The 15,552-nt window shown below is 45.3% G+C and overlaps 2 protein-coding genes and 1 long non-coding RNA gene across 3 annotated transcripts in view; 2 read left to right on the top strand and 1 right to left on the bottom strand.

Moving 5' to 3' along the window:
- FMN1 (formin 1) overlaps positions 1–15,552 on the top strand; it is a 197,426-nt gene that overhangs the window by 176,489 nt on the left and 5,385 nt on the right. The window contains exon 16 of the mRNA XM_054971273.1: positions 15,337–15,421. Within this exon, the coding sequence (XP_054827248.1) occupies positions 15,337–15,421 (85 nt within the window). The remainder of the gene's footprint in view (positions 1–15,336; positions 15,422–15,552) is intronic.
- LOC129324196 (uncharacterized) lies at positions 5,446–10,612 on the bottom strand. Its single transcript, XR_008596521.1, has 3 exons — positions 10,468–10,612; positions 5,784–6,187; positions 5,446–5,681 (listed from the first exon to the last, which is right to left on the bottom strand). It is a non-coding gene; the product is annotated as an uncharacterized LOC129324196 (long non-coding RNA).
- On the top strand, positions 8,248–11,031 carry LOC129324195 (uncharacterized). Its single transcript, XM_054971274.1, has 2 exons — positions 8,248–10,694; positions 10,853–11,031. Exon 1 carries the CDS (start codon positions 9,282–9,284, stop codon positions 10,668–10,670), a length of 1,389 nt encoding a protein of 462 aa, XP_054827249.1. The 5' UTR covers positions 8,248–9,281; the 3' UTR covers positions 10,671–10,694; positions 10,853–11,031.

The following is a 15,552-nucleotide window of genomic DNA, read 5'->3' as shown; positions in this document are numbered from 1 at the left end:
AACTATTTCTCCTCTCCATTTTGCATTACATAGTATGGTATTAATATGGTTTAGAGGGGGTTGAAGAAATGAGCTCATTCTCTCCCTTTTACAACACAGAGATCAAAAAGGCTTACTTCTTTCCATGCCCAGCTTGTGTTGCAAAAATAGCAAGTTTGTTTGACCTGGTGCAATTTGCCCAATAACTACACCAGACTGGAGAATGTTGAAGAGGAAAGAATTTTTTATTCCAGGAATAAGGGGTACAGCGTATCAATGTAGAAAAATACAGCTCTATACCTGCCCAAATTAGGCTGGGAGAATCTTTTTCTACCTTACCTTTCTGAGGCAAAACCTCTATTCTTTGTCTGCTTTTCAGCACTATGTGGAATTTTCTCTGCTTTCTTATCTTGTTGGTCCCAACTGTGTTTTGTTTACTGCTTTTTGCGGTTTTGCTGTTTCAGCTATTCCTTGTACATCTGCACATTCAAGGCCGAGAAAGATAAGCTACTTCGAATTGCATGCTAGTAATAGGGCCGTGATCTTGCTCCCAATTTTGCTCACACTGGGACAGGATAGAAGAGCTCCCTTCTACCACTGTGTAGCTATTTTGCTGAGGAAATGGAGTAGATAAGACACCAACTCACAATTGATCAGGGATCAGCTGAGATTCAGCTTCAGCGCCAGCTGTATTGCAGGTTGGCTTATAGCCAGTCCTTTGCTGGGGTGGGAGAATCCCTACTCCCAGCTGCTGCTTACCTGGCCAGTGTGTGTGTGTGTGGGGGGGGGAGATATGGGAAACCAGTTGACCTTGTGCATTTCTGGTGCAAGGTGTAAGCATCTTGGGTGGTGATTCTTTCAAAATCATCCCCAAATAAGTACCTGCCACCCCCAACAACACTTCACATTGTGACAGGAATGGCATCATTCCAAGCACAGTGAGGAAGTAATGGGTTGTGCGAGGGGCAGATTGAGTATCTGGCGCAACGTGGGTGTTTGCTGGAGCACTTGGGAGTGTGCTTTGATCCCACTGCCGCATTCCCTCACCTGTTCCCCCTTGCTAGCCAGGTGAGAGATGGCAGGGGGTGGAGGCGGGAGATCCCTCACCTCCACCAGGGGACTGGCAAGCCTATAAGTCTCTAAAAGCGAGTCAAATGCCCCAAGGGCTTAGTAATTCAGTAGCAGAATTCATTTTACCTAGGGGTGAGGATTTATGCTGCATTCAGAACCTCACCTGATGGTGAATAATTATAGATGAATGTATTGAATCAACCCATTTTAACTATCACTGTGTTAGCCTGTTGTCATACTTCTGGAAATGAGAGCTATCAAGGACAAAAGAAATAATCTCAGCTTTTGCTTTAGTCTAAGGTAGCCTCTTTGATAAATTCTCTAGTCTTTACTGGTAAGCAATTCACAGAGTGCTTCCTGATAGCAAAAACAGACATTTTGTAAGGAGCAGTAGGTAGGAGAGGTGTGATAAAATGCTCAGTGGGTTCATTTAACACTCTATATTAGCCAGCTTAATTGTGGATTGGTAATTTTGTGTTGGATACAGATGTGTATTTTTCATTCTGATTGTAATAACTGATTTGTTGGACAAGACCACAATTTGATGCTAGAACCGGACAGATGATAGTTCCTAGTCCAGCAGTTAACTATTGCTAGAGTTGGCTGGTTGCTAGAACTCTTGTGAAGAATGCTGGACTCCAAGACTCTACAACTTGCATTTTTAAGTGGAGCGCAAGCTGAAGAATGTAACTACCAGACTTTTGTAACTAGTCAGACTTTTTGAGAAAGGGTCACAGTATACCAGTCTGAGCTGATAAAAGGCACTCCAAGCCACTGCCACCACATCTTTGAATTTCCTCAATATTTCTGCTGACAAGTTCTTTTAATGTTTTTAGATACTGGAATATATCATATGTCTTTGCATCCTAAAGTGCATTTGTGCCTCTGTAGTACTGACTGCCACTAAGTGTATTCTTCCCATAACACTTAGTTCAGTTAAAGTACTTTGTGTGTGTCAGCAAAAATTACTTGGTCTGGAGTTGGCAGCGGTGTCCTGTTTATGAATGAAAAGACTCTACTGTCATTACTTCCTGAAAAATTGGGCTCAGAAATGGGCAAGGTAATATTTTTTTAGCATTTATCGTAGTGTCACTTTCCCAAGTATATCAGACCCAGAGAACATGAATCAGAAAAAACAGCTCTGGCATAATTTTTACATGTCTTCTATGACCTCCTGAACTGTTTTGAACACATAAGTTATGACTTAACAATTAAAATACTCTTAGTAGGTACTCTTCCTTAGTAAATGTGAAAAACATTGGTTGAGCTTAGATATTTTAGTTTTAAAAAGATTTTTTATAAGATGGAAGCCACCCCACCTTTACCTTATGCTAAAATGAGTTATGCTATTGGAAGGCTTACATTCAAGCACAGAGGATCAAAGCATGGGAAAATAATCATATAATATACAATCTTTAAAATATTCTTTCTCCATTATCTTACATGGCCAGTTTGCTTCCAGTTTGAGTTATTTTTCCCCTCGACTTTCCTCAGGAGCTTCTTCAACATAGTGCTTCATTTAATATTTGGTTAAAAGGACAAATGCAGTGAATTTCTTCCACTGGAAAATTAATCATTTCTATTCAGGAAAATGCTTACATTGGGTAGTATCCAACCACCGTGAACACCTAAATGTGGTGCGTTCTGTTGCTGCAAGGTGCATTCTATCAATGCAAGAGATTCTTGCGTCAGTAGAAAGAAGTGATATTGATAGAATATGCCACATTTAGCAGTGTACATTTATCTATTGCCATTTTCCGGTGGCTGTCATTTAGAATTTTAGAAAACCTTTTTCATTTTTATTTACACATTTTATACAAGATGAAGTATCTCTTCTGTATCACAAGAATCAGTGATCAACCATTAAGTATTAAACACACTGTTAATAGTTTTTCCAATACATATCCCTGTTTTAAATTTAATTTTTTTATTTAAAGAGTATGTCGAGAACTATCAATACTCCCTAGAGATGCCCTTCAGATGTGAGCTCTTTGAGCAGAACCTGAAGCTGGCACTGGAAGTAATAGAGAAAGCAGGACCACTTCCACCAGGTTTATAGGATGGATTTTTCCTGTTTCAACATCCTGAACAGAAGTTGGGCCAGAAAGGTTTCCCGGCAAGTTGTATTCCTTGTTGTATACGTATATATATATGTCTGTTATATATATATTTCTTCATATGGCTGAGAGCCAGTTTGGTATAGTGGTTAAGAGAAGCAGGACTCTAATCTGGAGAGCTGGGTTTGATTCCCCACTCTTCCCCTTGAAGACAGTTGGGAGACCTTGGGACAGTCACAGCTCTTTCAGAGCTCTCTCAGCCCCACCCACCTCACAGGGTGATTGCTGTGAGGATAATAATAACACACTTTGTAAACTGCTCTGAGTGGGTGTTAAGTTGTCCTGAAAGGCAGTTGTTTACAACCCCCTTTCTGTTGTGTAGTAAGATTTTGCCTTTAACCCTCTCCTTCTTACACCCTCTGGGTAGATTGCTACCACCAGAAATTATATTCCAAACTAGTTAATTTAAATGTGCCTTTTAATCATGTGCCCAAGTGTCTGGCTCCTTCATGGGACTATATGGCCATGAGGATAGGAATGGGATATAGGAATAACATATACTCGGGGATGAAAAAAAAACCTTTTATTTTTATAAGAAGCATATTGGTTTCTTACTATTACTTAAGCTTGATGGTTTCAAAGATAGTTATTGGTTTTTAAAGTTTCCTTACATAGCCTCAGTCACACAGATATATGCAGCAGCCCCAGACTTACCTGGTGGCCAGTTTGCTGCCTGGGGCATCGGATGGGCAAGAGGCATGGCGGCCCTGTGCCCCAATGAGTTTGAAATGCCCCATCGGCCAATCAGAGCCGATCGGGGGCTTGCTGGCAGGGACGGGGTTCGGCGCTGGACCTGAGGAGCGTAGTCTTCCCGCAGGTCTGGCCAGCAGATATTTAAGGGGAACCCCCACCACACCTCCACTTCACTTGTGCTCGCCTGGCAAAACCCACCTGGCCCTTCCTATATTCAGGTGTTTTGGTTCAGATTCTAATAACAGTTTTGTTATTCCCATTTGTCACAAATTTGTGGGCGGGTTTTGCATTGAGATCTGATCCCTTTGTGGGGAGTTGGGGCCTGCATGCTCAATCTCCTCATTTTGGAGATTCCCATAAGGAATGTTGGGAGTGAGTCATGGTGGTGCATGTCCAGCTCGGGGGGCTGCCGGGGCAGACTCACTCCCAAGTGGTTCACACAGGGGTGTATACCCACGTGATATCCCGTTTACTGCCACTCCAGGGTCCCCCCCTCAGCAGGGTCTGAAGGGGCTGGAGGCCATCGGCTGGCAGGCAGGTCAGCCAATGTTTGGGATCCGATCCCTATGTATCATCAATGCTCCTATTGCTGTATTTAATAAAGTTGTGGCCTCTTTTTTATTCCATCTAATTGTGTCTGGTGATTTTGTCACCATGTTCTACTCCCTTCTGCCACCTCTCAACTCTGGGCAGCAAATAACTTTCTCTCTTAGGCGCGGACACAGTTTGCCTAGTTCAGATAGAATGAATGTTTACTCTCAGACATACAGAGTTCAGGCTTCCACACAGGTTATCTATCTAAATCAGAATTTTTTTTTATAATATTTTTTTTATTTTTTATTAACTACATTAACTAACAATACAAAGGGAAGAAAGGGAACAAGGGGAGGAAGGGAAAAAAAACACAACAACTACAACATGTAACCACTATGCTACACAAAATGTTTTCCCTTCATACTGCCATTATTCAAAAGTTAAAGCTTTATGTTATATTGATGGAGTGGTTGACCTTACTAAATGCAAATTACAATTTAAATTCCAATTAAATTTTCCTTCCCCTCCTGGGTCCCGGACACAATTCTCTCTGAGCAACTGCAGCCGCAGTGCTCGTTTCCTCCCCCCCCCTCAGACTTCTCCTTTTCGTCTTGCTTGGTGCACTGAAATTCCGGATTTTTATCCTCAAAATCCCTTAGTTGATCTTCTGATAATATCTTGAAAGCTTGATCTTTGTGACTGAACCAGATTCCTTCCGGAAATAACCACTTGTACTTTATTCCACGTTCTCTCAGAAGAGCTGCGAACTTTTTATACTTAAAACGTCTTTTCCGAACTAGAAATGGGACATCTTTCAATATCTTAACTTTATTACCCAAAAAGTCCAAATCTGCATTGTATGAATTATATAGGATAGTGTCCCGGATCCTCTTAGATGAAAAATCAATGATGATCTCGCGAGGCAGCTGACGCTTCATTGCATATTTTGAAGTAGCCCGACAGACTTCCAAAATGGCGCTTTTTACTTCTTCTTTAGTTGCCCTCGCGGGTGTCACCAGTAGTTCATCTACGGTCTTCCTGTGCAGTCCCACATGGGACTGCGCACGCGCAGGCCTGCCGATACCGGAGATTTTAATAGCTAAACACCACCAGGGGGCGCTCCCGCCTCTCAGCGCGCATGCGCGGCCGCTTTCCCGCCGAAACGGCCCTTAAGAGGCGGAGCGCCCCTCACATACCCTCAGTTTCTCTTTCGCCGCCGATCGTTGAGGTTTAACAGCTTTCTTCGTTCGCGATGTCTGAGAAGGCCTTGTTTAAGCGTTGCGAGACCTGCAATCGTAAGATGACAAGGTCGGATGGCCATTCCATTTGTTTGTATTGCCTTGGGGAAACTCACAACACTCAGGCGTGCAAGCATTGCCGCGCGTTTACCTCCAAGGCCCGGGCGGAACGGACGGATCGTTTGCATGCCTTTCTCTGGCAGCGTGCGATGTCGGTCGAGGACCCTCCACCGAAGTCTTCGTCTGCTCCGTCTGCGTCCTCTCGTCCTCCTGTACCTTCGGGTTCCAAGACTCCTCGTTCTCAGCCGTCTCCGAGTCGCTCGGAGTCGAGGTCCGAGAGGATCCCTTCGGGTCGGAGTTTGTCGGAACCGACCGCTTCGGTTCCGAGACATCTAGCAAGTCGACCTCCTTCGATCTCGTCGGCTGTCTCGGCTTCGCCTGCTCGTGGCGCCCATAGAGGTTCGACTCCGTCGGTTCCGAGGTCGACTCCGCCAACTCAGACCACCTCTACGGTTCCGATGACTTCGGATCCTGCTGTGAGACCGAAGGCCGTTCCTGAAAAGAAAAAGAAGAAGCATAAGCATTCCAGTAAGCATGATAAGGCAGTGTTGGAAGGCTTACTCACCTCTTCCCCGTCGGTTCCGGTCGACTCCGCTCCCGTCCAAGTGGAGCAACGAGCAGAGGCGAGTGATCGTCCGCAGTCCAAGACTCCTCCGGACCGGGTGGCTCAGGAGGACGATGTCATTCTCCTCGAGAAGCCTCTTACCCCTTCCGGTCGGGCTCGATCGGCCTCGTACGAATCGGACTCTATTCAGTCGGCTCGGAGTCGAAGGAGTCGGTCCGCCCGTCGCTCTAGCTGTCGGACCCTACGGTCCTATCGGAGCCGATCCAGGGAGAGTCGACGTCGAGATGATCCTGTCCCTCGTTACTCTAGTAGAGAGAGTTCATACTACTCGGACCGGCATTATAGAGGTGCTTCGTTGTCTCCCTCATTTCGAGTCGGTTCCGATGTTGGCTATGACCCGTCCCGCCTCCCGTCGGATCGGGTCTCTCCACGACCCCGGGCCCGTTACAGTGTTTCTCCTCTGTCGGAGTCACCTGAAAAGGAGATTGGGCCATCTGATGAGGCCTCACCTACTGATGATTTTCGGGCCTACAACGAGTTGCTCCAAAGAATGGCGAAAGCCCTGGACCTTGAAGTGACTTCCACTGAATCTAAATTTACTGATAAGATATTGCAACATATCTATTCGGGTTCTACTCCCTCGATTGCCTTTCCCCTTATTGAGGGGTTTGCTGATCTATGGAAGAAGCTGCAGTCTCGACCTGCGTCTGCTACCGCCACTAATCGAAAAGTGGAGAGCTTGTACCGAACCAAGGACGATGCTCATCCGTTCCTGGCCGTTCACCCTCCTCCATCCTCACTTGTCACCGAGGAGATGCAAGCTCGGCCTCGCCAGGGCTCGCTATCGGCTCCAACTGACAAGGATAGTAGAAAGATCGATGCCTTGGGTAGGAAGTTGTATACTTCGGCTACGTTTGGCATCAAAGTGGCGAATTATGCCGCAATGATGGCGGCTTATCAGCTGTTTTTATGGAAGAAGGTGGCGTCTTTTCTTCCTAAGCTTCCCGAAGATCAGCGCACTCTGCTTCGGGTCATTCAGGAGGAGGCTGTTCGTCTCTCCAGACACCAAATTAATGTTGGGAGAAGTATGGCTGACACTGCGTCTCGATCACTTCTCTCCTCGGTGGTACTGCGCAGGTACGCATGGCTTCGCACGACCGCCCTGCCAGTTGAGACAAGGAACAGGGTTGAGGACCTGCCGTTCGAGGGCACCACTCTGTTTTCAGAGAAAACTGACGAGTTCCTCTCTAAGAAGAGGACTGATCGTTTGACAGCCCGCTCGTATGGGGTTCTACACCAGCCGTCGCAGCAGCCTTCTCGCCCATACTATCGCTCCTTCCAGCGTGGCAGACAACACCGCTATCAGCCCTATCAAGGGTATGCTTACCAGCAGCGCAGGAGCTACCAGAGCCCACAATCTGCCTTTCCCAGACGAAGGCAGGGCCAACGTCCCAAGCCTGGTTCCCAACAGCATCAGGCCAAGGACCAGGACCAATTACATAAGCAATTCTGACAATCACAGGGACCTGACCCCACATTTGGGGACAGGCTTAATGCTTTTTTGGATGCCTGGTGTTCAATTTGTTCCGATGTTTGGGTTTTGTCTATTATCCAGTTTGGTTATAAAGTTGAATTTCTTGGTTTACCTTACCTACGTCTCCCTGTGTTTTCTTCTGACCCCCCTCGTTCAGAGATCCTGGGAGAGCTCTCAGCCCTATTGCAGAAAGGGGCTATAGAGGAGATTCCGGTTGCTTCAGCTGGTTTGGGGTTCTATTCCAACCTCTTTTTAGTGGAGAAGAAGGATGGTGGGCTTCGGCCTATCCTGGATCTTAGGGGTTTGAATAAATTTATACGAGTTCGTAAATTCAAAATGGTTACTTTACAGATGGTTTTGACCTTGCTGCCCCAACAGTCGTGGTTTGCAGTCCTGGATCTGAAGGATGCGTACTTTCATATTTCAATTTTCCCTGAACACAGGAAATTTTTACGTTTTGTCTATGGGCAACGTGTCTTTCAATACAATGTTTTACCCTTTGGGTTGGCCACTGCACCTAGGGTGTTCACCAAGTGTGTGGCAGTAGTGGTGGCTCATTTACGTCTCCAGGGCTGCCAGATCTTTCCTTATCTGGATGACTGGCTCTTGGTTGGTGATTCTGCTGACTCTGTGTCCAATCAGGTGTATCTCACCTTAAATTTATGTTTACGCCTGGGTCTTTTTGTTAATCAGAAGAAGTCCAAGTTGACCCCGGTGCGCTCCATCCAATTTATTGGAGTGGTTTTGGATGGTGTTCGGGATGCAGGCTTCTTGCCTTCAGAGCGTGCTGCAAAAATTAAGAGGCTTATTTCGACCCTTCAGAGGTGTCGTTTCCAATCTGTTCGCTTTATCCAGACCCTTTTGGGTTGCATGGCTTCTACTACGGCTGTGGTTCCGCTGGCCAGGTTATTTATGCGACCCTTCCAATTGTGGTTCAATTCAGTATTCTCACCGGCCCGTGATTCTCAAAATAGGAGACTTTCCGTCCCTAGGGGGGTGCTGTCCTCCCTGGAGTGGTGGCGGGATGATGCTAATTTATTTAAAGGGATGGAGTTTGGTTTTCACCAAACTCATCTGTCCGTAACTTCCGATGCTTCCCTTTTCGGTTGGGGGGCTCACTGTGCTGGCCTTTATGCCCATGGGTTATGGTCTGAATCTGAACGTGAGGAACATATTAATGTTCTTGAGTTGCGGGCAATTTTATATGCCTTGATCTCCTTTACAGATGTCGTGCGGAACAAGTCCGTTCAGGTCCTGACCGACAACACGACGGCGATGTTTTACATCAACAAGCAAGGTGGCACGGCGTCTGTGGCTCTCTGCACAGAGGCGATGAGACTCTGGAAGTGGGCCATAGATCATGCTGTCTGGCTGCATGCAGTTCACATCCCGGGGGTACAGAATTCCATGGCGGACCACCTGAGCAGGCTCCACAGGGAAAACTACGAGTGGTCCCTCCAGGACAAGTATCTCGCCCCTATCTTCTCGGAATGGGGGACTCCGGAGTTGGACCTGTTTGCGACTGTGGAAAATCGCAAGGTCCTAGCTTATTGTTCCAGAGGAGGAGTAGGCCCAGAATCAAGTGGGGACGCGTTTCAGTTAAGTTGGTCAGGTCCCCTGTGTTATGCCTTCCCTCCGTTCCCGCTTCTGGCACGGGTCCTCAGCAAGATCCAGAGGGACAGAGCGTCCGTCATCCTGGTGACCCCGTATTGGCCGAGGCAACCATGGTTTCACTCCCTTCTGAGTCTACAGACTCAATCGATCCGTCTCCCGGTGGTTCCCGATCTCCTGACCTGCGGGGGGGTTCTTCACCACGACATCAGGAGACTCAAACTCACAGCGTGGTTGATCAGGCCGGGGCTGCCTTCTCCGAGGCTGTGACTAATGTTCTCTTAAATGCTAGACGTTTGTCTACCAGGCAGTCTTATGCCCTTAAGTGGGACAAATTTTCTGTGTGGTGTAGTCGCAGGGGTTTGGATCCTTTTGAGTCCACCCTTTCTGAGATTTTGGATTTTTTGTGGGAGGTAAAGCAAGAGGGTTTGGCCAACTCCTCAGTCAAGGTTTATCTGGCAGCCATCTCTGCCTTTCACCCTCCAGTGGATAGAAAGTCTGTTTTTTCCCACTATTCTGCCAAATTATTTTTGAGGGGATTGAATAATTTGTTTCCCCCTGTGCGGGCTTTGGTCCCTCAGTGGTCGTTGCCCCTGGTTCTGACTCGTTTGATGTCTAAGCCGTTTGAACCCTTGGCTTCCTGTCCGCTTCGTTTTTTGTCCATGAAAGTGGCCTTTTTGGTTGCGGCTACTTCAGCCAGGAGGGTTGGGGAGCTGGCAGCGTTATCTTGCGAGCCCCCTTATTTGAAATTTCACCCTGAGAAGGTCGTTCTTCGTACAAAGGTTGAGTTTTTACCTAAAGTAGTATCCCGTTTTCATTTATCTCAGGAATTGGTTCTGCCGGTTTTCTTTCCGACTCCGGCTTCTGAGGCAGAGGCGGCCCTTCATTCTTTGGATGTTCGCAGGGCCATTTTATTTTATTTAGATAGGGTAAAACCATTTAGGATTGACTCTAATTTGTTTATTTGTTTTGCTGGACCGAAGAAGGGTAACCGGGCTTCGGCTCAGACTATCTCTAGATGGGTGGTCCAGGCTATACTGACCTGTTATTCTGCTGCTAACCTACCTTGTCCTTTGCAAGTGCATGCCCACTCCACCAGGTCCCAGGCGTCGTCAGCGGCTCTCTTCAGAGGTGTTCCACTCCAGGACATCTGCAGGGCGGCGACGTGGGCCTCGGCGGATACCTTTGTGAAGCATTATGCGCTGGATATCCTAGATAGAAAGGAGACAGCGGTGGGCACGGCAGTTCTGCACTCCATCTTTGAGTGATGCTTTGGCGTCACCTCCACCCAGGTATTTAGCTTTGGAATCTTCCCATGTGGGACTGCACAGGAAGACCGTAGATGAAAAACAGGTTTTACTTACCATAACTGTTGTTCATCTAGGTCTTCCGTGCAGGCACACATGCCCTCCCTCCTTCCCCGCTAACTCTCTTGGTACTTACCTTGCAGGGGGCGGCGAAAGAGGAACTGAGGGTATGTGAGGGGCGCTCCGCCTCTTAAGGGCCGTTTCGGCGGGAAAGCGGCCGCGCATGCGCGCTGAGAGGCGGGAGCGCCCCCTGGTGGTGTTTAGCTATTAAAATCTCCGGTATCGGCAGGCCTGCGCGTGCGCAGTCCCATGTGTGCCTGCACGGAAGACCTAGATGAACAACAGTTATGGTAAGTAAAACCTGTTTTTCCGAGACCAGACCCCGTAAATCCTCATTTTCCTCCTCTTTCACATTCTGGAGGCGCAAAATTGTCTGTGTTCGTTCCACTTGTAGCCCGATCAGCTGGTTCTCCACCAGCTTAAGCTCTTTATTCGTAGCCTTCACGAGTGACGCACTTTCCCGAGCAGACTTCTCTGCCCCCCCCCGCTGCTTCCTTAATGGTTTTCACTTCGCTCTCAATTAAGCCCACCCTTTGATCTGTTTCGTTCAGCTTGTCAACAAAGGGTTTTATGGCTTCACCAACCGCCCTCCGCACTACTTCCTCCAACGACTCTCCCTTCAGGGCAGCCGAAACTGACTTGCCCAGAGCGGGACTTTGTTTTTTCGTTGCCATTTTAGGGGGGGGGAACCGCCAACCCGATTCTGAAACTCAGCGAAGGGGAAGAACGAGCCTTCTTAGCTTCAGATCCCACCACTCCTTCGCGTGCGCTTGTAGTAACAGAAGGGATTCGCTTACTTGCAGGCTTTCGCCTAATTCTTCTCTTTGCCGTTTTCCATGGCCCGGCAGCACTTGAGGCGCCGCGCACGTCTGCCGGCCTCCGTAGGGACAAACGGGCAATTAACCCCCCGCATTGATTCCGGGGGGCTCTTCCCGCAGCGTCCCGGACCCAGCCTCCCTCACTGGGAGTTTTGGGGGCTAATCTTCGCAGATCAGCCGCCCGGACAGGGTGCTCAGGCGCTTCCTCTCGGACCTGCGAAGAGGAGCGTCCGACATGGCTGAGAAAACAAAACCGAATCTATCTAAATCAGAATTAATGTTCTCTCTCAGAAATACATAGACACTCTCAGGCTGCACACAACTTGCCTGTCTAAACAAGAATGCCTCTTTTTCTCTGTTCAGTAACTAAAAACTGCAGTTCACTCCACCCCTAGAGTACTGCTACTGTGCAATCAGATTTCACTCCAGTCACTCTTCTTAACTCCACCCACAATCTCAGTCATCAACCAATCATCTCACTCACTCATCGCTATCTTTCACCCCCACTCTTCATCTGTATCACACCAAGCATTTAAAGAAACACAAATCATTACAGCAGTATATAAATTGAATGTTATTATTATACTTTTAAAAACTGGAAGATATCATACAAGTATATGTTTTCCATAAGAACTATAGCAAGTAAAGTCCATATAAGTTCAATTGTTTATGATTTTTAATGGAATCCAGTTATGGATGTTGGTATGGATGAGGTATTGGCTGTGTCATGACATTGAGTGACTGAACTCATCAACATATTTTAAAAATTAAGAATTTTATGATAAAAGGAAACACTTCAAAGAAGATGTTTTAAATTCTTTGTAATGTGTGCACATTTGGAGCTAGTCCTAGAGTATGAAGAGAGAAATCTGACTAACATTTGCCACATACACTAAGTTAAGCCTTTGAGATTTCATCTCTAAATACTTTATTTATGATAGTATATTTCTATATTTCTTATCAGCATACTGCATAAAAATGGTTTAAATGAGATCTCTAAAAAGTAATATGACTCTTTCCTTAAACAAGAATAATAATGAAGTCATAGACATTAAACAGCTGTCCAAGAGCGGCATCAAGCATCCAGACTTTGAACAAGAAACGAACAGGGAAATCATAAGCAGGGTTACTCAGTGGGCTTTGACTGAAGTAACTCTGTTTAGGATTTCCCTGTTAGTTGCTTTAAAAATTCTAGACATGGCTGCTGCGTAGCCAATAACCCATAGTTGCCATCTTATATAATTACTGGAATTTAAAAAACTGTTAGTTGAATAAACTGATTACCAATACCAACCTCCCATATAAGAGGGTAGATCAGTGCCTCAGCTTCATCTGCCTATTCCCAATATTCTCTCACACTCTGGTAAGGCCACAAAACAGAATTAAGGGATCATAGAAACATGCTTTCTTCTCAGTGTTTTGATTTTCAGCAGATGGAATCCATGGTTAACTTGTAATTAGTGGCTGCCATTTTCTGTTGTGGGAAAAAATTAGCCTCCATCTGAGTACCCCTGCTATGAAGTTTAAAATCTGCCTAGCCATGTTACAGGGATGGCAATGTGTATTTCGCTAGTTAATGTATAAAATTAAGAGAAATTCAAGGCAGCAGTCCTGAGGATAAGCTTTCAGTAGTCTGCTACACGGAGAAAAATGGAGCTTTCTTTGGAAAGTGGGTCATTAGTGACTGATAACACACATTTTTTAGTCCCAGCACAGAGAATTATGTGTAGTGTAATATTAATGTTCAGTTGTAGTTCTGAGTACTGAAGAGTCTCTCATGCACTAATAAAGTATCAAGTCAGATCTAGTGCAGCAGGCCTGATCTCATAGCTGAGATTAAAAGATTAAGAACAAACCCTGTAGTGCTTCCTTACCCAGGAAGTACATTCTCCCACTTGCTTTAATCACAATCATAAATATATCTTGCACTGGTGTTAACCATGGTTAAGGCAACCAGGTAGCCAACTTAACTAGGACTCTTAGTTTTATCCCTGGACCTCAAGATGCCAAAACACAATTTATCCTCATTATCCAATAATCCTATTCTTTTAATTCTATGGGGTCGATTTTAAGTCCTTTGTAGCTTTACCCAAAGTCAATAGGAATAGGCAGCCTGATTTTTTTGTTGTTTTAGTATTTAAAAGGCATTGACCATCCATATTCTACTACAGACAGCTGCTGCTGTGCTATTGGGAGTCATGCCCAGTTGTTTTAAAGACGTTCATCTTCAGTAAAAAGAGCCTACCCATTTCTGGGAAAGCATAAGTTAGCTTGAGCCAAAATCTAAAAGCAGGTGCCCAGGCCCTTACCTCTAGGGAGCACACACCTAATTCAGATCTTTGTACAGTTCCTGTCACACACAGTGTGGAGCTCCCATGACTCTTCAAAAGAATATAGCAGAAAAGGGGTCAAGCTGATCATGGCAATCAGAAATCCAGATTGGGGCACCATATAACAATGGAGCTCCCAGTTATGTATTGGCCTCCTTTGGAAAAAATAATAAATTATTGCATTGGTGGTTCAAACAGCTAACTTGAGTCTCCTCAATATGTTGTTTCCATTACAAGTTACATCAAAAGATTATTCCCAAATATTGAAATTGTTTTATGCCCATTAATTTCCCAGTTATAACTTGGAGGTCATTGTCACTTAATAAAAATCATAACCTTATTGATTTCCAATTTTCCTCCAATGCAATATTGAGAAAAAGATTTCAACAAACACCAGAGGCCAACAGGTATAAAAGAATGAAGAACTGTTATCGTCAGCATATAACGATACAAGAATTTCAACACTGGCTAGGGAAGGAGATTGATGGCCAGGTGATTTTAGTTTTGCATACAAGTTGCTCATATACAAATTGAACAACAAAGGAGTCAAAACACATCCCTGACAGACCCCTCTCAGCAAAGGAGGAGGATCATGGAAGGGCTCTCTTCAGGTCTAATGTTTTCCTGTGGTGTGCAGGCTGCTTGGTAGATACAAATATTTTGAAAAAATATCTGAACACAGATTGCTGTTGCTGTCATGGGACAATAGCTTTATAAGCATAATTTTCCATACAACAAAATTTCTAGTCTATACTTAAGTGCATATGTTTTAAGTGGAAAGAAATCACATCTGCATTGTAAAGTGCAGGACAGTTGAAATGAGATTGTAAACCAATGCTGTATTGCCATCAGTGGAATCAGAGATCACATTTAAAACTCCTTTTCTGCTTTTCACACATGCACACCAAGATCTGAAGAAAGGATAAAAAGTGCTTTGAGTGGTACATTCAATCAGTCATCCTTTCTCTGCTTCATAACTGAGGGAAGAATATTTATTCAGTCTTCTGTTATGATACCATCTTTACTTGAGTATGAAAAGCTAGAAGATATACAGAAAGTGTTCAGTGTAGAGAAACCAAGCAGGGAGCCTGCCCCACAGTCCATCTGCCCAACAAAACAATCACCATCCCCAGGTTCCTTTATCCTAGCACTGGGGCAAGAACCACACCTTGGGCCTAACCGGACTGAATCCCAACCAAAAGTTACAAACATAGCAAAGGCCAGGCCTAGACACTGTATTCAGATTGAAGTTGTTGAAATCTGATCAATGCACTTCATAAAATCATTGTACTGTGTTTCAAAATTCTAGTTTCACCGAGAATCTCAGTGCTCTTCAACAGCCACCTTCATATGCCAAGCAGATGCCATTTCTTCAGTTCTAACCAGACATGTTGTGTTTGTGTGTGTGTTATATTTCAGACTCAAACTGGCCCAGCAATCAGTGAGCAAGTTAACTGCAGAAAAGAAGGTGGATACAAAGAAAATCAATCCCACTGCCAGTCTGGTATGATGCATTTTGGAAGCGACTCTGATTTCCAGCTTTCTTTTATATATAGCTAGTAGCATGCATGTTTTATTTTAATTCAAAAGAAGTTTTATATATCAATTCCAGTCTCTGAGCGCATATCTTCATTT

This window comes from Eublepharis macularius, chromosome 2 (assembly GCF_028583425.1).
Source record: "Eublepharis macularius isolate TG4126 chromosome 2, MPM_Emac_v1.0, whole genome shotgun sequence".
Classification (NCBI taxonomy): domain Eukaryota; kingdom Metazoa; phylum Chordata; class Lepidosauria; order Squamata; family Eublepharidae; genus Eublepharis; species Eublepharis macularius.
Note: the sequence above shows the minus strand (reverse complement) of the source record. Positions and strands in the feature narration are given on the sequence as shown.